This window comes from Cervus elaphus, chromosome 22 (assembly GCF_910594005.1).
Source record: "Cervus elaphus chromosome 22, mCerEla1.1, whole genome shotgun sequence".
NCBI lineage: Eukaryota > Metazoa > Chordata > Mammalia > Artiodactyla > Cervidae > Cervus > Cervus elaphus.
In genome coordinates, this window is record NC_057836.1 from 41569971 (window position 1) to 41595167 (window position 25197).

Here is a 25197-nt window from a genome sequence, read left to right on the forward strand (position 1 = left end):
CTGTCACTGTTTCCATTGTTTCCCCATCTGTTTGCCATGAATTGATGGGACCGGATGCCATGATCTTAGTTTTTATAATGTTGAGTTCTACACTTGATCTTAGCCAAAAGGCCAAGAAGCAATGAATGTTGAGTTCTAAGCCAGCTTTTTCACTCTCCTGTTTCACTTTCATCAAGAGACTCTTTAGTTCCTCTTCTCTTTCTGCCATAAGGGTGGTATCATCTGCATATCTGAAGTTATTGGTATTTCCCTGGCAATTGTGATTCCAGCTTGTGCTTCATCCACCCTGGCATTTCTCATGATGTACTCTGCATATAACTTAAATAAGCAGGGTGACAGTATACAGATTTGACATACTCCTTTCCCAGTTTGAAACCAGTCCGTTGTTCCATGTCCAGTTCTAACTGTTACTTTTCTTGACCTGCATACAGATTTCTCAGGAGGAAGGTCAGGTGGTCTGATATTCCCATCTTTTTAAGAATTTTCCACAGTTTGTTGTGATCCACACAGTCAAAGGTTTTGGCGTAGTCAATAAGGCAGAAGTAGATGTTTTTCTCAGCCTCCTTAAATAATAAGGAAGTTTATTGGCTTCATTTCTGTGGTTATGAGATGACTGCTTTTTAGCACTTAAGCCTGCACATGCCCTCATCTACATGGAGCAGCAAACAGATCTCTTTTTCTTTGTTTCTTCATTAAGGGTAGGGAGCCTTCTTTTCCAAAGCTGCCATTGCATATTGTCTCATGTCACGTTGGCTCCTAAACCAATTGCTGTATACCGTTGATAGCGACACCATTCAGGGCTCCTTTTTCATCTGTGGATAAGGTCAGTTTCCGCAACGGAAAGATTACAGTACTGGGATAGACACACCAACCAAATCTGGATACCATTAAGAGATAAGGGGAAGGGAGGGATGCCAGGCAGGCAAGCAACAATGCTAGTACTTTACTCTGAATTTATTAAGTTAAACCAAAATCTTGACAAATTGTGGAATTTGATTGCTATGTAGTTCCTATTTCAGTGTTTCTGAGACCACAAATTATTTAAACAGCATTATGTCACTTTATCCTAAAGACTCACATAAAAATATCTCAATTCAGTGGTAATGTAAGAAGCAACATGGTAACTTTTCACATTAGAATATACATTGCATATAAAGCATAAAGTAGATGTCGTATATGTTTAATACCATGAAATATTTACACAATTTCATAGCATTTTATACAGAGTTCAAAATGTAGCCTTTATACACATTAGACACTGGCTTAAAGTATACTTTGGTCTGCTTTGGTACTAAAGTTTTTACTAAACTCATTATATTCATACTCTCCTAGAATGAAAAGAGTATTTCAGAAAAGTAAGTAGGTAGAAACAACTCTGAATGGTACACAGAGCCTAGATTTTATCCTGTTAGTGAGAAGAGGACTGTTGGAGACTTTTTTTCCCTTTCCTATTAGAATTAGAATTAGGTGAGCAGAGCAGAGTTTTAGAAGGATTCCTTATACAGTAGTATTCAAGGTGGGTTAAGTGAAAGTGAAGTTGCTCAGTTGTGTCCGACTCTTTGCGACCCCGTCGACTGTAGCCTACCAGGCTTCTCCGTCCATGGGATTCACCAGGCAAGAATACTGGAGTGGATTGCCATTTCCTTCTCCAGGGGATCTTCCCGACCCAGGGATTGAACCCAGGTCTCCTGCATTGCAGACAGATGCTTTAACCTCTGAGCCACCAGGGAAGCCCTCAAAGTGGGTTAGAGCCACCAAAATAATGGAATCAAATAATTGGACAACTGTTGATTGGCCTGGGCTTGAGATAAGGTATGAGCAAACAGGGTACTAGTGATGAGAACTTAAAAGATGATGCTAAAGACAGAATATTATGAATAGGAGTTGGTGGCTGACTGGATTTTGTGATAGGGAACTAAGCTTAAAGTAATTTAAGTCAGCTGACTAGAAAGGGATAGAACCACTGCTGGGTTGGTAAGGTCCAAGGATGGTGGTAGGATGGAGATTTTACAGAAAAGGTAATGAGGTCTTAGATTTACAACATGTCAAAGCAGTAATAAATGTCCAGCAATATTTAGGCATGTGTGACTGCTGTTCATCATTCATTCAGTGATATTTTATTGAATGCCAGTGTTTTTATTGAAACACTGTAGTAGACACAAGAGATGGATCAGTTAACAAGGGGAAAATGTTCCTATCCTCATGGCACTAGTAAGGTTATACAAAGATATTTAAGAGTTAAATAGACGTAAACTGAGGAAATAATAAAGTATGGATTTAATTAAAAATAACATAGGTAGAGGGGAGATGGGTAGCAGCATAGATGAAAGACCATTAACAATGCGTTGATGTTGGATCTTGATGATGGACACATGGGAATTTGCTTTACTGTTTTCTCTAGTTCTATATAAGATTGAAATTTTCTATAATTAAAAAGAAATTTTAAGCTAAAAAGTTCTGTGCATCGAGCTAATAAAGTGATTCAAGCATGTGCAAAGAGTAGCCTGAAAGAGGTAGAGGGGAAATGAGGAAAGTGTAGTACCTGGGAAATAAAAAAAATAAAAGATGTTTCAGGGAAAAGATGGATGATACTGTTAATTGATACAGAGATCAGAGAAGTTATAACCTAAAGAAGTTGTCATAGGTTAAATCTAGCAGATCGCTGATGTCTAGTTTTGTTCATTTCTGGTTGGATGTTCCTCGATGACTTAAGGAAATTGGGTATGTGAGAAGCTTAAGAAAACTTTTGATGAAACCATTTGATAATGTTTATTACTTTAGAAATACCATCCAAGCTTTCTTTACTAATATGTGAATTTCTCTTCTGTTTTTAGGAGACTGATGAGCAAAAACTTCACAAAATAGCCAATGAACTTTTGCTTACAGAAAGAGCTTATGTCAGCCGACTTGATCTCTTAGATCAGGTAATATATTCTCTTTCAGAATTACTTTATTTTTGTCATTATACATCACTTTAACTTATTAATTAAAGTGTTTTAGAAACTGCAAGAAGGACTTGCCTATTTCTGGCTGTTTCCTCAAGGAAACTGCTAACATTTTCAACTTTGTCAGTGAATTAATTAGGTATAAAGGTTTCATAATTCATAGAAAACAGATTGAAAGACTCTCTTATGGGTCTTCATCTGTGTCTTCCAAACCTAAACCCTACTCTGTTTTTTGACCCTTTATTGTGACCTTGAAGACCATGTTACTAAATAGGAGATTCTGGTACTGGCATGAATACATCACTGATTCTTGTCTCACTTGCTGTTCAGCCATTGAGAGTGATTGGAATTGCCTACAGTCATAGGACCAGATGGAAATTTGAGATTTCACTTGTTCAGCCTTGCATGAAAAGTTAAAAACAGTGCCTGGTGTTAACAGTTGTTGAATATGTGAATAACATTTTGTACTTTTATCATGGTAGAGGCTTGTGAATCATCTCAAGTATACATCGCAAAAAAAGTTTTAAAATGCATCATTAAGAATAACTGTTCAACACAATGGCCCCTTAATCCTGTTACATTGATAAAAGATCAAGATAATTGGTAGATTGCAGATACAGACTCCTCTTATTAGAAGAGAAAATGAGTATTATGTTTGAGTGTTACTTTCAAGAAGGCTTGTCCCACTGTAGCAATTGGAAGATGGAACTTTGTGGAAACAGGTCATCCTGGGCATGCCTCCTCATCAGGAGTCCCTGGACTAAGCTATGTTGCCTGTTAGGGTGAGCCTGAAGGGGCCTGATTAAGACTTGTGTTCTCCAAAGTAATGAGTTTGTGACTCAAATACTCACTTTCCAAGGAATTTCTCCATAAATCAATCAATTTATGTTGATTTGTACCTTTGAAATAATGTCCCTTCTAATGGAGATTACAAACCTGAAACTTTTAGATATTCTTCTAGTGGAAATGTGCTTTTTCCTCTTATCAGGTTGCACTTTTTTTTCTTTCTTTTTTCCAGCCATAGTATCTTGTTAGTGACATTGGCCGACCTTTTAGAATTTAGAGTCTTAATTGGTAAAATATCCTATTGGAGTCTCTAAGGACATAATTTTGTATTCTTTTTGCCTCCCAAGAAAATGCAATAGAGGTGAATTTAGAAAATAAACAACCATCTGGACATTATGAAAGAACAGACTTCCTTCTGCCTACATTTAACAGAATGGCAATTAAGAGGTATAGTAGCCCTACTGGCGTAGAGCTAAGACTGCAAAACTATTTTTACTGTCTTTAAAATACCTGTTATTATGTACAAGAAAAGATTTTTTTATGCTCATTTCTGAGTTTTAAGTTACCATACATTATTACTTTGTAAAGCAGGAAAACATCTGAGAACCAAAATACTCTTTTGTTCATATGTGGACTGCCTTTTTATTAAGTGCCTGTCATGCTATGAGAACTAATTCACAGTGTTCTCTGTCCCCAAAGAGTGTACAGTTTAAATAGGGAAGATGAGATTTATGCCAATAAATTATAATAAAGGGCAACATGTAATACATAAAAGTCATTCAAAATATAAAGAGGAGTGGAAAATACAATTATTGTGCATATATATCATTTTCCACATCTCTTAACTCTGCCTATGGATAGGAAGGGTAAATCCTATTGAAACCATTTTTCTCAGATTTGAACTTCAACCCATGTTCCAGGACTCAGGCCTGGCCAAAACTCTGCTTAGGACTCTAACCCACATGGCTGGGACTTGACATTCACCTAAAACCTACAGTAATGAAGCTCAGGTTCTCGATGTCTCATCGCAGAAAGAATTCAGTGAGAGACAAAGTGATAGATAAAAAGTGGATTTATTCAGAGAGAAACACACTCCACAAACAGAGTGTGGGCCATCACAGAAGGCAAGTGTTGTGGCCCAAAAATGCGGCATAATCAGTTTTTATGAGCTGGGTAACTTCATAGGCTAATGAATGGAAAGATTATTCCAACTATTTTGGGGAAGGGGTGGAAATTTCTAGGAATTGGGCCACCACCCACTTTTTGGTCTTTTGATAGTGCCTTGGGACTGTCGTGGCGCCTCTGAGGGTGTCATTTAGCTTGCTGATTGAGGATCAAAGCCTAGTTGAAGTTGGCTTGTCTGTCATCTTGGACTCATTTGATTCTAATTGGTTTACATTGTGTTCTTGGGCTATGTCATTCTTTCAGAAGTTGTTCCCGGCCCCTTTCTTCCTGTTTCACCATTAACCTCGATTGGAAATTTCTCTGGAACAGAAGAGATTAGTAGATAGAGGCACAGCCTAGGTTAGAATTAGTTTCCTAATTCTAATTTCTGGTCTTTCTCTATCAAAGCATATGCTCATTTCTACATTTCAAAAGTGATTGATTTCTTGAATCATGAACTTTTACATTTATTCAACAAAAAGTTATTAAGAGCCCACTGTGTGCCTTAGCACAATGCTAGATGGTTAACCAATAAATTTGAAGTAATATTTGCTTTATTCTCTTATTCAGGTATTTTATTGCAAACTATTGGAAGAAGCAAATCGAGGTTCATTTTCAGCAGAGCTGGTGAATAAAATCTTTTCTAATATTTCATCAATAAATGCCTTCCATAGTAAATTCCTATTGCCAGAGCTGGAGAAAAGAATGCAAGAATGGTAAGAGGAGTAGATAACAAACAATATATCTAAGGCAACATTTATGCAAAATTTTTATCTTAAAGATCACTGAAAGACCTTGTAGTACATTTTTTGGCTTTAGTTGAAAACATTTTAGCTCTTCTTTCCAAGCTATAGTTTGATTAGTGGAAACAAGGTATTAGGGATTATCTGGAACATCAAGAATTCCATAACATCTCTCTTTACTGTGTCATTCCTAACTCTTTTTTAAAAAGTGTTTGTTTCATTCTGTCAGTTTCACAGCAACGTGGATCTGATAAAAGCACAGGATGTGTGTATGAAAAGTGATTACTTCAATTAGCCTCCAACTAATAAAGAGAAATGAAAAAAAAAGTGATTACTTCATTTGGAGTCCTCTTAATTCACTCATTCTATAAGAAATCTTAATAACTTGCTTTTATGTTTTATACAGGGAAACTACCCCTAGAATTGGTGACATCCTTCAGAAATTGGCACCATTCCTTAAGATGTATGGAGAATATGTGAAGGGATTTGATAACGCAATGGAATTGGTTAAAAACATGACAGAGCGTATTCCCCAGTTCAAATCAGTAGTTGAAGAAATTCAGGTAAATAGAACTCTTTTGTTCAAGGTTATAAATTAATTTTTCTGTACAAATTCTAAGGTTTTCTAGATCTAAATTTTAGATTTAGACTTCTAGCCAAATTCTATTCTAAATTATGCAAAAATTATCTCTGCAAAGTTAAAATATTTATTGGGCTCATGCTATATACTGAACAGTAAATTCTCCATTTATTTTTAAGGCAAGGAGACTCTGATTTTATCAGGGTCCACATAAATTTACAAAGTAAGTTTCCATCCAGCTCTGTGTGACTCTTGCTTTCAGAGGTTGAGATGTTGGAATGAATATAAAGAATGCTATGAACCATGACATTTTGGAAACATAATTACAGCTAACCCTTGGACAACACAGGGGTTAGGATCACTGATCCCCCACTGTTTGAAAATCCCAGTATAGTTTTATGGCCAGCCCTTCATATCCATTGTTATGCATCCATGGATTCAACCAACCATGGATTATGTAGTACTGTAGTACATATTTACTGGGGGGGACAAAAACAACGTGTGTATAAGTGGACCTGCACAGTACAAACCCATATGCGAGGATCAACTATATTCTGTTTTGTTCCTTGGGGGTGGGGGGAATTGGTCATCTCATATATGTGGCTTAAAATTTCATCAAACCTGAATAATACATTTTAATAATACCATAGTACTTTCTATTTGATTCTTTAGTCAAGACTGTTGATAACTTCTTTGCTTAAGTTTAAATATTGAAAAGGATTTCTTAGATCACCTAAGATTATTTGGGTGTGTATTCTTGACTGCCTTCTTTTGTCTTACATGGATATATTTTACCTGTGTTTAAAACCCATTAATACAGTGATATGATTACTATTTTGTATAATTTTACATCTTAAAGAAGTTAGAATATTAAAAGTATCTATATACAAATAAATGTGATATACAATATTAAGAAAAGGAAAAACAGAAACCACATGATAATCTCAATAGATGCAGAAAAAGCATTTGATAAAATGCAACATCCATTCATGATACAAATTCTTACCAAAATGGGTATTGAGGGAACATGAAGTGAAAGTGAAAGTTGCCCAGGGATGTCCGACTCTTTGCGACCCCATGAGCTATATAGTCCATGGGATTCTCCAGGCCAGTATACTGGAATGGGTAGCCTTTCCCTTCTCCGGGAGATCTTGCTAACCTAGGGATCGAACCCAGGTCTCCCTCATTGCAGGTGAATTCTTTACCAGCTGAGCCATAAGGGAAGGCCAGGAATACTGGGGTGGGTAGCCTATCCCTTCTCCAGCAAATCTTCCCAGCCCAGGAATCAGACCACTGTCTCCTGCATTGTAGGCAGATTCTTTACCAACTGAGCTATCAGGGAAGCCCTTTGAGGGAACATATCTCAACATAAAAGTTATGACAGACCTCAACCAGCATAATACTTAACAGGGAAAAGCTTGAAAACCTTCCTGCTAAAATCTGGAACAAGACAGTGATGCCCACTCTCAGCACTTCTCTTCAACATAATAATGGAAGTCTTAGCCACAGCAATCAGAGAAGAAAAAGAAAAGTTATCCAAATTGGAAGAAGAAGTAAAGTTGTCATTGTAAGCATATGACATGATACTATATATAGAAAACTCTAAAGACTACACACAGAAACTACTAGGACTGATAAACAAATTCAGCAACATAGCAAGATACAAGATTAACATGCAAAAATCTGTTCCACTTCTTTACACTGACAATGAAATATCAGAATTAGTTCAGTTCAGTTCAGTCATGTCTGCCTCTTTGCAACTGCGTGGACTACAGCACGCCTGGCTTCCCTGTCCATCACCAACTCCCAGAGTTTACCCAAACTCATGTCCATTGAGTTGGTGATGCATCCTACCATCTCATCCTCTGTCGTCGCCTTCTCCTCCTGCCTTCAATCTTTCCCAGCATCATGGTCTTTTCCAGTGAGTCAGTTCTTCCCATCAGGTAGCCAGAGTATTGCAGTTTCAGCTTCAGCATAAGTCCTTCCAATGAAAATTCAGGACTGATCTCCTTTAGGATGGACCGGTTGGATCTCCTTGCAGTCCAAGGGACTCTAAAGAGTCTTCTCCAACACCATAGTTCAAAAGCATCAATTCTTCAGCGCTCAGCTTTCTTTATAGTCCAACTCTTACAATCCATACATGACTACTGGAAAAACCATAGCGTTGACTAGACAGACTTTGTTGGCAAAGTAATGTCTCTGCTTTTTAATATGCTGTCTAGGTTGGTCATAGCTTTTCTCCCAAGGAATAAGCAGCTTTTAATTCCATGGCTGTAGTCATCATCTGCAGTGATTTTGGAGCGGCCCAAATAAATAAAGTCTGTCACTGTTTAACCATCTATTTGCCCTGAAGCGATGGGACCAGATTCCATGATCTTAGTTTTCTGAATGTTGAGTTTTAAGCCAGCTTTTTCACTGTCCTGTTTCAATTTCATCAAGAGGCTCTTTAGGTCTTCTTCACTTTCGGCCATAAGGGTGGTGTCATCTGCATATCTGAGGTGACTGATTTTTCTGCTGGCAATCTTGATTCTAGCTTGTGCTTCTTCCAGCCTAACATTTCTCATGATGTTCTCTGCATATAAGATAAATAAGCTGGTGACAATATACAGCCTTGACATACTCCTTTCCAAACTTGGAACCAATCTGTTGTTCCATGTCCAGTTCTAACTGTTGTTTCCTGACCTGCATACAGATTTCTCAAGAGGCAGGTCAGGTGGTCTGATATTCCCACCTGTTTCAGAATTTTCCACAGTTTATTGTGATCCACACAGTCAAAGGCTTTGACATAGGAAATAAAGCAAAAATAGATGTTTTTCTGGAACTCTCTTGCTTTTTTGATGATCCAGCGGATGTTGGCAATCTGATCTCTGGTTCCTCTGCCTTTTCTAAATCCAGCTTGAACATCTGGAAGTTCATTATTCATGTACTGTTGAAGCCTGGCTTGGAGAATTTTGAGCATTACTTGGCTAGCGTGTGAGATGAGTGCAATTATGTGGTAGTTTGAGCATTCTTTGACATTTCCTTTCTTTGGGATTGGAATGAAAACTGACCTTTTCCAGTCCTGTGGCCACTGCTGAGTTTTCCAAATTTACTGGCATATTGAGTGCAGCACTTTCAGAGCAGCATCTTTTAGGATTTGAAATAGCTCAACTGAAATTCCATCACCTCCGCTAGCTTTGTTTGTAGTGATGCTTCCTAAGGCCCATTTGACTTCACATTCCAGGTTGCCTGGCTCTAGGTGAGTGAACATACCATCATGATTATCTGGGTCATGAAGATCTTTTTGTACAGTTCTTCTGTGTATTCTTGCCACCTCTTCTTAATATTTTCTGCTTGTCTTAGGTCCGTACCATTTCTCTCCTTTATTGTGCCCATCTTTGTATGAAATATTCCTTTGATATCTCTAATTTTCTTGAAGAGATCGCTAGTCTTTCCCATGCTATTGTTTTCCTCTGTTTCTTTGCATTGATCACTGAGGAAGGCTTTCTTATCTCTCCTTGCTATTCTTTGGAACTCTGCATTCAAATGGGTATATCTTTCCTTTTCTCCTTTGCTTTTCCCTTCTCTTCTTTTCATAGCCAATTGTAAGGCCTCCTCAGACAACATTTTGCTTTTTTGCATTTCTTCTTCTTGGGGATGGTCTCGATTCCTGTCTCCTGTACAATGTCACGAAACTCCGTCCATAGTTCTCCAGGCACTGTCTATCAGATCTAATCCCTTGAATCTATTTCTCACTTCCACTGTATAATCGTAAGGGATTTGATTTAGGTTATCCCTGAATGGTCTAGTGGTTTTCTCTACTTTCTTCAATTTAAATTTGAATTTGGCAATAAGGAGTTCATGATCTGAGCCACAGTCAGCTCCCAGTCTTGTTTTTGCTGACTGTATAGAGCTTCTCCATCTTTGGCTGCAAAGAATATAATCAGTTTGATTTCGGTGTTGGCCATTTGGTGATGTCCATGTGTAGAATCATCTCTTGTGTTGTTGGAAGAGGGTGTTTGCTATGGCTAGTGCATTCTCTTGGCAGAACTCTATTAGTCTTTGTCCTGTTTCATTCTGTACTCCAAGGCCAAATTTGCCTGTTACTCCAGGTATCTCTCGATTCCCTACTTTTGCATTCCAGTCCCCTATAATGAAAAGGACATCTTTTTTGGGTGTTAGTTCTAGAAGGTCTTATAGGTCTTCATAGAACTGTTCAACTTCAGCTTCTTCAGCATTAGTGGTCGGGGCATAGACTTGTATTACTGTGATATTGAATGGTTTGCCTTGGAAACGAACAGAGATCATTCTGTCATTTTTGAGATTGCATCCAAGTACTGCATTTCAGACTCTCTTGTTGATTATGAGGGCTACTCCATTTCTTCTAAGGGATTCTTGCCCACAGTAGTAGATGTAATGGTCATCTGAGTTAAATTCACCCATTCCAGTCCATTTTAGTTTGCTGATTCCTAAAGTGTCGATGTTCACTCTTGCCATCTTGCTGATTCCTAAGATGTTGATGTTCACTCTTGTCATCTCCTGCTTGACCACTTCCAATTTACCTTGATTCATGGACCTAATATTCCAGGTTCCTATGCAGTATTGCTCTTTACAGCATCAGCCTTTGCTTCTTTCACCAGTCACATCCACAGCTGGGTGTTGTTTTTGCTTTGGCTCCATCTCTTAATTCTTTCTGGAGTTATTTCTCCACTGATCTCCAGTAGCGTTTTGGGCACCTACCGAACTGGGGAGTTCATCTTTCAGTGTCCTATCTTTTTGCCTTTTCATCCTGTTCACTGACAGTATTGCTGGGTGTGTGCTGTGTTTATCACTGTAAATCAAATGAGCCCTCTTCAGTTTCAGCAGAGAAACTGCCGGTCCTCACAGCCTGTCCCACCCTGGGAAAACCTTTACTGACTGAGCTGATAGAATAGGTGCAGCCTCAGGCCAGAAGCCTCAGGTCAGAGCTTCCCTGGTGGCTCAGACAGAAGCGTCTGCCTGCAATGTGGGAGACCCTGTTTTGATTCCTGGGTTGGTAAGATCTCCTGGAGAAAGAAATGGCAACCCACTCCAGTATTCTTGCCTGGAAAAATTTCATGGATGAAAGAGCCTGAAGGTCTACAGTCCATGAGGTTGCAACCAGTTGGACATGACTGAGCGACTAACACACGCAGGCCAGAAGACCACAGATTTTTACTGTTCTTACCCAGAGTTCAGCAGTTTAAAAAACAAAGTAAAATTTTCAGATCGTTACATGCTTTTGGTCAGTTTCCAAAGTACTGAAATGATTGTTGTTGTTAAGTTTTATCCAGCTTTAAAGTTGCTTTTTAAAGGGGTGATTTTGCCAGCATTCTTATACTCAGTCATAGCCAAAAGTCCTGCCCTTTTCTTTAATGTCTCTTTTCTCTCATGATTAAGCAGTCACCTATCTCTCTGAACACTGGGTCTTTCTTTGATCCTTTCACTAGCTCCTTTTGCTAATATTGAAATGTGGGCAGAATATGAGGTTTTTTGCCCTGCATAATCTTTCTTTCCACTCTCTCAGTGACGTCATAGCTTCTCAAGCCTTTAACCATAATGTCATACAGATGCTTATAGGGTCAGTTCAGTTCAGTCTCTCAGTTGTGTCTGACTCTTTGCAACATCATGGACTGCAGCATGCCAGGCTTCCCTGTCCATCACCAACTCCCGGAGCTTGCTCAAACTCATGTCCAAGTGATGCCACCCAACCATCTCATCCTCTGTCATCCCCTTTTCCTCCTGCCTTCAATTTTCCCCAGCATCAGGGTCTTTTCCATTTAGTCAGCTCTTCGCATCAGGTGGCCAAAGTATTGGAGGTTCAGCTTCAGCATCAGTCCTTCCAATGAATATTCCGGGTTGAGTTCCTTTAGGATTGACTGCTTGGATCTCCTTGCAGTCCAAGGGACTCTCAAGACTCTTCTCCAACACCACAGGTCAAAAGCATCAATTCTTTCGTGCTCAGCTTTCCTTATGGTCCAACTCTCACATCCATACATGACTACTGGAAAAACTGTAGGTTTGAGTAGATGGATGGACCTTTGTCAGCAAAGTAATGTCTCAGCTTTTTAATATGCTGTGTAGGTTGGTCATAGCTTTTCTTCTAAGGAGCAAACGTCTTTTAATTTCATGATTGCAGTCACCATCTGCAGAGATTTTGGAGCCCAAAGAAGATTAAGTCTGTCACTGTTTCCGCTGTTTCCTCATTTATTTGCCATGAAGTGATGGGACCAGATGCCATGATCTTAATTTTTTGAGTTTTGACTTTTAAGCCAGCCTTTTCACTGTCTTCTTTCACTTTAATCGAGAGTCTGTTTAGTTCCTCCTTGTTTTCTGCCATAAAGGTGATGTCGTCTGCATATCTGAGGTGATTGATGTTTCTCCTGGAAATCTTGATTCCAATTTGTGCTTCATCCAGCCCAGCATTTTGCATAATGTACTCTGCATATAAGTCACTATCTGCTTAAAAGGTCATTATTTCTAATTTAGTCCTTCATGCCTATACTCTAGTTAAAAAATTCTGAGTGCTGGCTTCACAATTCTGTATGAGCATCTTGTCATCAATACAAAGTCAACATGTTCAATTCCCGTCTTTAGCTTTCAAACATTTTTTCCACATAACATTTATACTTCGTGACCTTTGTGATTATGTGATTTGATTTATTACACAGCACCAATATTCTTTTATTCACCAGAATTTGATCACGGTACTTTATCTTTGATTTATTTTTCCTCATTCTCTGTATGTGTTCATTAAACAATATATTCAAGGGACTTAACATGGAGCTTGTTGCATGTAAGTGCTCAATATGGTGATGGTGATAATGATTATTATTATTGTTTCATCAAATATTAAAACTCTGAATCAACAATATCTGTCTTCTCCTCATTATAAGGAAAGGATGGAGTTGTGAAAGGAATGGTAGATTGAGAATCAGCTAAGCTAGTTAGGATTCTAATCTGCCACTTATAGTCACTTGACCTTAGAAAACTCCCCTAACTTTTCTGGACCAGTTTCCTTACGTAAAATTTGGGGATCAGTAATATTTTCCTGAAGATATATATGTGTACGCGTATGTGTGTGTGTGTCCCCTAGGCTTGCTGGAGAAAGTCAAATGGGATAACTAAACTTATAATAATTGTATCTTACAGGTTATTAAGGAGAGCCATTCACTCTCAGCTTCCATGCTAATTTCAGGCTGTTTTTACTTTTTTTCCTGGTTTACAATAACTTTCAAACTAGTTTCCCTACATGTTCCCAAAGCCACCTTGCAGTAGATTAATCTTAATAGATGTCATATCTAATGATATCATTCCCCTGCCTGAAAACCTGCATTAGATAAAGTAAATCTAAACCCAGCTTGACATTATTACACCAGATTACATTTTAGTTTCTTGTTTCCTTTGAATGCAAATATCATGTCTTATCTTAATATTGACACATTTTTTACCCTGCAGTGCCCTGGTCATGGTCATCAGTAAATATATTAAGGGGTTTCTGCTTTGTTTAATATGAAGAGGAACACATCTTATTTTTCAAGTAATCTTTTTTCTCCCCTTCCACATTAATTGCTTACTGAAAGCATGTTCTATAGACTCAATTTTGCCAAAGGAAATCTATTCAGAGTTTGGTTTCTAATGGAAAAGAATGCCATGACGTAATGAAAAATTAAAATTTTATTGTCACCCTTCTCCATGTGGAGTCTTTTCAGTTCAAAGGAAATGACATTTATAGTAGCCTTATTATGGGATAGTTTCTGCTGAATCCATAGTCATTTAATATAGTTACTTAGTGAACCTCTTTAAATAGATGCTTCTTTTGAAAATCTCTGGAGTTATGATTTGATAGTGTGACCTGACAAGTGAAACAAGGGTTTCTTGTAATGACCAGTGAAAGTAGATGCTGTCAGTCTGGAATTTTCTTGCTTAAAATTCTGCTTGATTTTTTTTTTTTTTCTGAGTAGATTGGTGGTCCTCAGACTTTAATGGAAAAAATTGGGGATATTCTTAAATACATATGCTCAGGCTGTGGCCTCAAAACTGTGGTTTCATAGTTTGGAGTGGGGTTTAGGATTTCCATTTTTAATAGCATCCCAAGAATGTATCTAAGGCAGGTGTTGGGCAGGCCACACTTTGTAGAGAAATGCTGCCCTTAGTGAAAGTTCTGTATTACCTTGAGTTTTTAGACTGGCTAACCTAATTTTTAAATCTTTCTTTAAAAACCTTTCTCATTACAGAAACAGAAGATCTGTGGGAGCTTGACTTTGCAGCATCACATGCTAGAACCTGTTCAGCGCATTCCCCGGTATGAGATGCTCCTTAAGGACTACCTAAGGAAATTGCCCCCTGATTCTCCGGACTGGAATGATGCTAAAAGTAAATCCCCCCTTCCATTATGGGATAATTTAGTGGCCAAGTAGCCTTGTGATTTCAAAGTGAAGTAGAAGCCACTTTAGTAAAATATTGGTGCCAGAAAATAACCTCACTGGAAATTGTTATCAACACCTCAATTAGGCAAGCACTTTTTAGCCCAAATCATAGGCTTAGAGCAATGCAAATCACATTTCTCATGCTGGTTTCACATTAGTGATTAACTCTGAAATATAAAACTGTAGTCTTAGAGACATCTGGAATAGCAATACACAGTTACCTTCTCACAGGAAGAAGAAAACCATTCGGAATTACTAGTGCTGCTGGTTAATTAGGGGGGTAGATATATACCAAGAAAACTAAGATGACATTTACTATTTAAAAATAGCCTAAGCAAAGTGATTTCTCTCCACCTTTTACTAAGATAGAAGAGAAAATAATGCTGTTTAGTGTCAGTTAGCATTTTCCCTAAGAAAACTTAATTCCTGTTCTACTCATTATCTTTTTTTTTTTATTAGGTCATAATGAAAGACTTTTTAGGACCTAAGTGTTTCAATAAGATATTTGTTTTCTTGTGTACTTTTGAAAAAATCAATTAACTGTGTAAAATGAAAGTTTAACTTGGGTTGGTAATCAACATGTACTACAACTGCTACTAAAACCAGCAGAACTAGTGGTAGGATTGGAAGTTGGATTACTATTGCTACTGCTCAGACTAGTCTCTTGGGCAGTAGCCCCAGCCCATCTTAACTTGTCTCCCTCTACCTTGGATCCTATATGGAATGTACTGAGTTGCCCAAATCAGGATAGTTCTCTAAAATATAAATAAAAATTCCTTTTCATCTGTATTCAAAGACTTTGACTTCTGCTGAGGTACTTATGTCAAAAGTGAGAAAGTCGGAATTATCTGATGGTCCAGTAGTTAAGAATTCACTGCCAATGCAGGGGATACAGTTTTGATCTCTCTTCTGGGAGGATTCCACATGCTGCAGAACAACTAAGGCTATGCACCACAACTGTGGAGCCTGTGAGCCACAACTACTTAAAGCCCGTGCACCATAGAGCTCATGTTCCACAACAAGAGACGCCACAGAAGTGAGAAACCCATACATCACAACAAAGAGTAGCCCCTGATTACTGCACTAGAGAAAGCCTACACACAAAAACAAAGACCCAGGGCAGCCAAAAAATAATTAAATAAATAAAAATTTTAAAATAGGAAAAAAAACTGTGTGGTGAGAAGGGTAGGGGCTGGTGGTCCCCACTCCACCTCCCCCCTTTCCAAAATGAGAATCAGCAACATAATAGGGTATTTTATTACTCTTTGATTTCCCATTACTGCTTATACTAACATTCTAAGGAAACACAAAAATACTTTTAGAAACCTAAAAGTAGAGGGGAAAGCAGCAAAAGTGCATTTTTTTCAGCAGTAGAACAAAGAAGACAGAAAAGTTGGTTCAGAATGATGAGGTTGTTGTGATACCAGAATTAACCCAACCAGTATTCATAAGATAGAAAAGAAAGGAGGAGAGCAGGACATGATGGAGGATTGAGAACATTCCCTCAGGTTAACCCAGCAGGAAGCCTCAGCTTCCACCTTCAACCTGTCTTCACCAGTAGTCCTAAAGCTCCTACCTTGACCAGTTCAAAGATCCTACCTTCCCCATTCCCATCTGTCACTACCACCTGCCTTAGCAACAAAACCTTCCATCGACATTGGCATCAGAAAATTCTCTCTCACCTAGATTAGAACTGTGAGTGTGTTTTCCCAGAGAAAACTGATTATGTTTCTTGGTTAATTTACTTGTAAAATTAGTTAAATACTTACTACTGCTGAAATGTAGAACTTTTGAGTCAGAAGACTTAGGTTCAAATGTAGCCCTTCAGTATCATAATTTGTGACCCTACCCAAGTAACATCACTCTCTACTTCTTTCACCTGCCAAATTAAGCTAATGTATTTTCCATTCAGGGTTGCATAAAAATGAATTGACATAATATATGTGAACACCCCTGACAAAGTGCCTTGTAACAAGCTATTGTCATGATGTTTACTATTTTGAAGATTCCTAATGAATTAAATGTACCTGTGAGTCTAGTCACTAAGCTGCTGCTGCTGCTAAGTTGCTTCAGTCGTGTCCGACTCCGTGCAACCCCATAGACGGCAGCCCGCCAGGCTCCCCTGTCCCTGGGATTCCCCAGGCAAGAACACTGGAGTGGGTTGCCATTTCCTTCTCCAGTGCATGAAAGGGAAAAGTGAACGTGAAGTCTCTCCGTGGTGTCTGACTTTTAGCGACCCCATGGACTGCAGCCTACCAGGCCCCTCTGTCCATGGGATTTTCCAGGCAAGAATACTGGAGTGGGTTGCCTTTGCCTTCTCCCTAGTCACTATATATGACTTTTTATGACTAAGTACCTTTCAAATTCCAAATCATCTGCTTAAAAATGAACTTTGGAAGTATCCAGTTTGTAAATGGAAATTGCCCTTGCTTTTACTGTGTGTCTTTGCTCTCAGATTCCTTATTAAACTATATATTACTCAGCTATCTAGTAATATAGTAAGGACAGAATATATTTACTTTTCTTTTTTCCTGTTTAGAATCACTTGAAATTATATCTACAGCAGCAAGCCATTCTAATAGTGCAATAAGAAAAATGGTAAGTAGTTTTCAGAGGAAATGGGAATCTTTTAGTTAGATAATTGTTAATAATGTAGTCTAATATTATCTACAGTTTTGGACCAAAATGAATTGAGACAAGTGAACAAAAAATATTGTTTATAAAATGTTTAGGACTGTCTGTGATTATGCTCTTCCCTCTTCTCCCAGGTTTTAATTTGCTCTTAACTGATCTTTATACTTAAGTTTATACTTAGTTCCAATCCTTTCTGAATTGTGTATATTTTAGCTGCAGTCATTGATTAAAGGCATTAAGGTGAAACCTCCTTATATTTGATCTTTCTGTGTTTGTTTTAATTTCCTAGGAAAACCTAAAGAAACTCTTAGAGATTTATGAAATGTTGGGAGAAGAAGAAGACATTGTAAATCCTTCAAATGAATTAATAAAAGATGGACAGATCCTCAAACTAGCTGCTCGGAACACATCAGCACAAGAGCGCTACCTTTTCCTAGTGAGTTTTGTAGTATGAGGAAGTCACATAAGAATACCTCATAACACTGTTTTATGTATCTTGGAAAAGTAGGGTGCTTTCTTGCTCACCCAAGCAATTATTTCTTATCTGATTTAGTCAATACTGTCTGAATTCCACATCAGGGAAGGTCCATAGTAACTAAAACTTGTTCTTTGAAGGACATAAATCTGTTTTTCAAGTATTTTTCTATAATTTTTCTGTGTCCTTATCATGAGTAATTTATTTCAGTAACACATAGTAAAGATAAATTTAACCTTTCCTTGAAGATCATAGGCATCAGTGTATATATGGGGATCACTATTTTAATTATTCTTGTTTAAAGAAATATATAGACAAATCTGCAAAACTTGTGCGTCAAATGTCTGTGTAAAAGTGCATGAGTTTGCCACATAGTTCTTTTTCACTGTAGTCACTCTCTGCCCCTCTCTTAACTTCCTGGAAATGACAGTTAGTCTAGAACTACCTGGAGAAGGGAATGGCAAACCACTTCAGTATTCCTACCTAAAGAACCTCATGAATAGTATGAAAAGGCAAAAAGATAGGACACTGAAAGATGAACTCCTCAGGTCAGTAAGTGCCCAATATGCTACTGGATAACAATGGAGAAATAACTCCAGAAAGAATGAAGAGATGGAGCCAAAGCAAAAACAATACCCAGCTGTGGATGTGACTGGTGATGGAAATAAAGTCCGATGCTATAAAGGTCAATATTGCATAGGAACCTGGAATGTTAGGTCCATGAATCAGGGTAAATTGGAAGTGGTCAAACAGGACAAGGCAAGACATTTTAGGAATCAGAGAATTAAAATGGACCAGATGGGTGAATTTAGTTCAGGTGACCATTATATCTGTCACTGGGGGGAAGAAATGGAGTAGCCCTCATAGTCAACCAAAGAGTCTGAAATGCAGTACTTGGATGCAGTCTCAAAAATGACAGGATGATTTCTGTTCATTTCCAAGGCAAACCATTCAGTATCACAGTAATCCAAGTCTATGCCTCAACCACTAATGCCAAAGAAGTTGAAGTTGAACAGTTCTATGAAGACCTTCAATACCTTCTAGAACTAGTATCAAAAAAAGAAGTCCTTTTCATCATAGGGGACTGGAATGCAAAAGCAGGTAGTTAGATATCCGGAGTAACAGGCAAGTTTGGCCTTGGAGTACAAAATGCAGTAGGGCAAAGGCTAACAGTTTGGTCAAGAGAACACACTGGTCATACAAAACACCCTCTTCCAACAACACAAGAGAAGACTCTACACATGGACATCACCAGATGGCCAACACCAAAATCAGATTGATTATATTCTTTGCAGCCGAATATGGAGAAACTCTATACAGTCAGCAAACACAGGACCAGGAGCTGTCTGTGGCTGAGATCATGAACTCCTTGTTGCAAAATTCAGACTGGAACTGAAGAAAGTAGGGAAAGCCACTAGACCATTTAGGTATGAACTAAATCAAATTCCTTATGATTATACAGTGGAAGTGACAAATAGTTTCAAGGAATTAGATGTGATAGACAGAGTGCCTGAAGAATGATGGACAGAGGTTCATATAACTGTATAGGAGGCAGTGATTAAAACCATCACTGGTTTTGCAAAAAAGCAAAATGTTTGAGGAGGCCTTACAAATAGCTGAGAAAAGAAGAGAAGGTAAAGGCAAAGGAGAAAAGGAAAGATACACCCATTTGAATGCAGAATTTCAAAGAAAAGCCAGAAGAGATAAGAAAGCCTTCCTCAGTGATCAATGCAAAGAAATAAAGGAAAACAATAGAATGGGAAAGACTAGAGATCTCTTCAAGTAAATTAGAGATACTAAGGGAACATTTCATGCAATGATGGGCACAATCAAGGACAGAAACAGTATGGATCTAACAGAAGCAGAAGATATTAAGAAGAGATGTCAAGAATACACAGGAGAACTATACAAAAAAGATCTTCATGACCCAGATAACCACGATGGTGTGATCACTCACCTAGAGTCAGACATCCTGGACTGGGAAGTCCACTGAGCCTTAAAAAGCATCACTGCAAATAGAGCTAGTGGAGATGAGTGATACAACTCTGACTTAGAATATTTGACTCAAGAATATTAGAGTTAACAGGGGAACATTTCACGCAAAGTGAAAGTGAAAATCGCTCTGTTGTGTCCGACTCTTTGCAACCCTATGGACTATACAGTCCATGGAATTCTCCAGGCCAGAATAATGGAGTGGGTAGCCTATCCCTTCTCCAGCGGGTCTTCCCCACCCAGGAATTGAACTGGAGTCTCCTGCATTGCAGGTGGATTCTTTACCAATTGAACTATTAGGGAAGCATCTTCATGCAGAGATGGGCACAATAAAAGACAGAAATGGTATGGACCTAACAGAAATATAAGATATTAAGAAGGGGTGATAAGAATACACAGAACTATAGGAAAAGGTTCTTAGTGACCCAGATAACCATGATTGTATGATCACTCACCTAGAGCCAGAGTGTGAGGTCAAGTGGGCCTTAGAAAGCATCACTATGAACAAAGCTAGTGGAGGTGATGGAATTCCAGCTGAGCTATTTCATATCCTAAAAGATGATGCTGTGAAAGTGCTGTCCTCCATATGCCACTGAATTTGGAAAACTCAGCAGTGGCACAGGACTAGAAAAGGCAAGTTTTCATTCCAATCCCAAAGAAAGGAAATGTCAAAGAATATTCAAACTATCGCACAGTTGCACTTATCTCACATGCTAGCAATGTAATGCTCAAAATTCTCCAAGCTAGGCTTCAACAGTACATGAACCAAGAACTTGTAGATGTTCAAGCTGGATTTAGAAAAGGCAGAGGAACCGGAGATCAAATTGCCAACATCTGTTGGATCATAGAAAAAGCAAGAAAATCCCAGAAAAACATCTACTTTTGCTTCATTGACTAAGCTAAAGCCTTTGACTCTGTGGATCACAATGAACTTTGGAAAACTCTTCAAGAGATGGGAGTACCAGACCACCTTACCTCCCTCCTGAGAAATCTGTGTATAGGTCAAGAAGCAACAGTTAGAACCTGGCGTGGAAAGCAAACTGGTTCCAAGTTTGGAAAGGAGTACATGAAGGCTGTATATTGCCACCCTGCTTATTTAACTTACATGGATAGTGCATCATGCAAAATGCTGGGCTGGATGCAACACAAGCTGGAATTGAGATTGCTAGGAGAAATATCTGTCATCTCAGATATGCAGATGACACCATGCTTATGGCAGAAAGCAAAGAGGAACTAAAAAAGCTCTTGATGAAAGTGAAAGAAGAAAGTGAAAAAGCTGGCTTAAAACTCAGCATTCAAAAAATGAAGATCATGGCATCCAGTCCCATCACTTCATGGCAAGAAAGTGAGGAAACAGTGATAGACTTCATTTTTCTGGGCTCCAAAATCTCTGCAGATGGTGACTACAGCCATGAAATTAAAAGGCGCTTGCCCTTTGGAAGAAAAGCTATGACCAACCTAGACAGCGTATTAAAAACCTGAGACATTACTTTGTCAGCAAAGATCCATCTAGTCAAAGCTATGGTTTTTCCAGTAGTCATGTATGGATGTGAGAGTTGGACCATAAAGAAAGCTGAACATTGAAGAATTGATGCTTTTGAAATGTGGTGTTGGAGAAGACTTGAGAGTCCCTTGGACTTCAAGGTGATCAAACCCGTCACTTCTACAGGAAATCATTCCTGAATATCATTGGAAGGACGATGCTAAAGCTGAAGCTCCAATTCTTTGGCCACCTCATTGGAAGAACTGACTCATTGGAAAAACCCTGATGCTGGGAAAGATTGAAGGCAAAAGGAGAAGGGGACGACAGAAGATGAGATGGTTGGATGGCATCACTGACTTGATGTACATGAGTTTCAGCAAGCTCTGGTAGTTGGTGATGGATAGGAAGGTCTGGCATGCAGTAGTCCATGGGTTCGCAGTGAGTCAGACACAACTGAGCAACTGTTTTGAACTGAACTAGGACTTACTGAAAATAAGAGCTCTTCTTGGGGCATCCAGGTCTTTATTTTTAGTCTCTCTTATTTCCAGTCCCTTTCTATATCTAATGATCAATAATAATCATAACAGCTAACAATGTTAATAATAAGCTAACCTTGAATAATTGAATAATAGATCAGTAAATTTTAGCTATTTCTATGATTGTTATTATAGGCAAAGAAACAGAGTGACATTGATAAAGAGGATGCCCTGTGACTGTCACATGACACATTCTCAGGATGTTATTCATGTCTGACTTTTCTGCTGCATGGCAGTCATATCACCAGCCTTAGTATGAGTTGTTGGGGACTAGAGGATTCTGTTGTCTGATTGAAGCTTCCCTTGAAAGACAAATTTATAGGAACTAACTGTCATGCAGAGGGTGTTCATGATATCTCTCATTTTTAAAAAAGAACATTTGGTCACCAGGTGATCAAACATTTCTAGTTCAAGTTTATAAAACTCAAGAAAATTGAAAACATGTCCACACAAAATTTGTACGTGAATGTTTGTAGCAAAATTATTTATTATAGCCCCAAAGTGGAAACAACCTAAATGTTCATCAACTGATGAATAGATAAACAATTTGGTATACCTATTCACTGGAATATTATATGGCAGTAAAAAGGAGTAAAATACTAACATATGCTACGTGGATAAACTTTGAAACATCGTGTAAGTGAACAAAGCCACTTACAAAAAGGCCACACTGTATGATATTATTTCATTTAAATAAAATGTCTAGAATATTACTTACTACTTATAGGAAATGAGTAGTGGTAGCCATGGGCTGGTGGGGAGAGGAAATAGGCACAGGATTTCTGTTTAGAGTTATGAAGTGTTCTGAAATTAGTAGTGATGGTTGCACAATTAACAACTATATAAAATCCATGAATTATACATTTTAAAAGGGTTTTTTGAATTATATCTCATAACATAATTTTTATAGATAGTTTCCAAATTACCTATAAAAAAATCTTCATTTGGGCTCAAAAGAAGAACTTCACCTTTCAGAGGTTTTATAGAGACCTAAATGTAAATCAGGGACTTGTAATGTTTTATTAGGGTTCAGAGAGCTATTTACTTAGAAATATAGGTTTTGTTACTCAGATATGGTGAAGCCAACACATCAGGAGATGATTGCCATTGAAAAGATAGTTATAATCACAGATCCCAAAAGGCGGGGGGAATGCCACACCAAGGGCTTCGTGAAAAAGCACCAGCGTTGGCCAGAAGGCAGAGGGAGCAAGCAGAACATGTGGGCAAGAACTTTTAGTTTGGTTTCTGCAAGAAGGAATAGGCAAGACAGGGAAAACATGCTTAGAATTTACTGGTTTAAATCATTTCATTAGGCTGTGAGGCACAGGGACCATCGCCTGGTACCTAGCCTTAGGGTTCTTGGAGAAGGGGAACACTGGCCCAGAGTATGAAAACTCAGTGGGGAAGGTGGCTGGGGTGTGGGATGTGCGCCTGTTAGAGTTATACTTGCACGTGAGTCCCTCACTGTCTCAGAACTGAGTAGTCCTGAGAGGGGGCATCACTTCATGGCAAATAGATGGGGAAACAGTGAAAACAGTGGCTGACTTTATTTTGGGGGGCTCCAAAATCACTGCACATGGTGATTGCAGCCATTAAATTAAAAGACACTTACTCCTTGGAGGGAAAGTTATGACCAACCTAGACAGCATATTAAAAAGCAGAGACATTACTTTGCGAACAAAGGTCCATCTAGTCAAGGCTATGGTTTTTCCAGTGGTCATGTATGGATGTGAGAGTTGGACTGTGAAGAAAGCTGAGCACAGAAGAATTGATGCTTTTGAACTGTGGTGTTGGTGAAGACCCTTGAGAGTCCCTTGGACTGCAAGGAGATCCAACCAGTCCATCCTAACGGCAATCAGTCCTGAGTGTTCATTGGAAGGACTGATGCTGAAGCTGAAACTCCAATACTTTGACCACCTGATGTGAAGAGCTGACTCATTTGAAAAGACCCTGATGCTGGGAAAGATTGAGGGCAGGAGGAGAAGGGGATGACAGAGGATGAGATGGTTGGATGGCGTCACCGACACAATGGACGTGGGTTTGGGTGGACTCCGGGAGTTGGTGATGGACAGGGAGGCCTGGCGTGCTTCGGTTCATGGGGTCCCAAAGAGTCGGACACAACTGAGCGGCTGAACTGACTGACTTAAAGGGGGCAGTCCTCCAATGTCAGCAGGGCCCCAAAATGTCAGAGCATCAGAAATCCAGATTAAAAAGACATGCTTAATATCTATTCTGGGCATAATGCCTGGTAGTCAGTGTCTTCTGTTTGTCTTTACTCTACCTTTAGGTGCTTAGGTAAATTTCCTTCCCCCTCTTCAACATTAGTGTTACAGTTTCCATAGTTAAACTTTAAGCTCTGTGTCTCCCAGTGGTCTTCGTTTAATTTTCACATTTGAGAATTATTGTGAAATAGTTTTGGATTGAATACCTTAATACAGAGCCAGAGTAAGAAGCTGTTCGGAGAACAGATGGCAAAGGGCCTTGAGGGGATACAGCAGTAGTGACTTTGAGGAAAGTACCTGAAAGTACCTATCTTGTTCCAGTTATTATAAGTTATCAAACATATCATTCTCCTTCTGAGAGAATGAAGTCCAACAGTAGAAATTTTAGGAAAGCCTTATCCATCTTTTGAAGACCATCTTAGAAGCATTTCGTATGATGTTCTTTCTTTCAGTCCTCCCCCTCTATTACTGCACTTATCATAGAACCTCTCTTCTCTTCAGCACACATTTATTCCCATGGAGTATCTTACTTTTCTTATACGCAGAAACTTCCGAAGTACCTTTTTATTTTCCTTTCTCTCTAGACATAAAATGAGGGCTAGTTTTCTATTTCTTACTCTGAAGATGTTATATTTGTAAATCTGAAAAGCCAAATTTATATTTAAAATTTGATTTCGGCTTTCAAATGATCATCATGTGTTTGCATTGTTTTGTTGCCTCCACATTATGCTTTTCATGTTAATGAAAAGGGCACTCTGTTGAGTAAGTATATAATCACATCTGACATCTGAAAGTTAAAAAGAACCCACTAAATTCTCCCATAGAATAAGAGATTTTACTTATTCTTGGCTTTTTGGAGTTCTAGTCCTTATTTCCTTGTAGCTTTTGACCGGGTTATTATATATATATAAAATGTATAATATATATATATATACACACACATACATACATATATGTATATATGTACATATATATTTTTTTCTCTTGACTAATTTAAAACTTTGAATATAGACCAGGCACTGGAAATTTTCTCCAACAGTATATTTTTACCTTCTAAAGCAAACTTTAGTGAAGTGTCATGAGTGGGACATAAAATTGAATTGTTTCAGTCAGATAATATATTTTAAGAGAATTGAAAGAATCAAGGAACACTGGAGATTAAGTAGGTGAAGCCCCCCTACTCTTTTAATAAAGTTGAGATTTTCTTCTAG

General features: G+C 38.4%; 1 protein-coding gene across 4 annotated transcripts in view; it reads left to right on the forward strand.

The window, feature by feature from the left end:
- The window catches only part of FGD4 (FYVE, RhoGEF and PH domain containing 4), a 236590-nt gene that overhangs the window by 178449 nt on the left and 32944 nt on the right, over positions 1-25197 (forward strand). For all 4 annotated transcript variants that reach the window (XM_043881495.1, XM_043881496.1, XM_043881497.1 and 1 more), the window contains exons 5-10: positions 2835-2924; positions 5466-5611; positions 6045-6201; positions 14453-14591; positions 17184-17242; positions 17568-17714. In XM_043881495.1, the coding sequence (XP_043737430.1) occupies positions 2835-2924; positions 5466-5611; positions 6045-6201; positions 14453-14591; positions 17184-17242; positions 17568-17714 (738 nt within the window). The remainder of the gene's footprint in view (positions 1-2834; positions 2925-5465; positions 5612-6044; positions 6202-14452; positions 14592-17183; positions 17243-17567; positions 17715-25197) is intronic.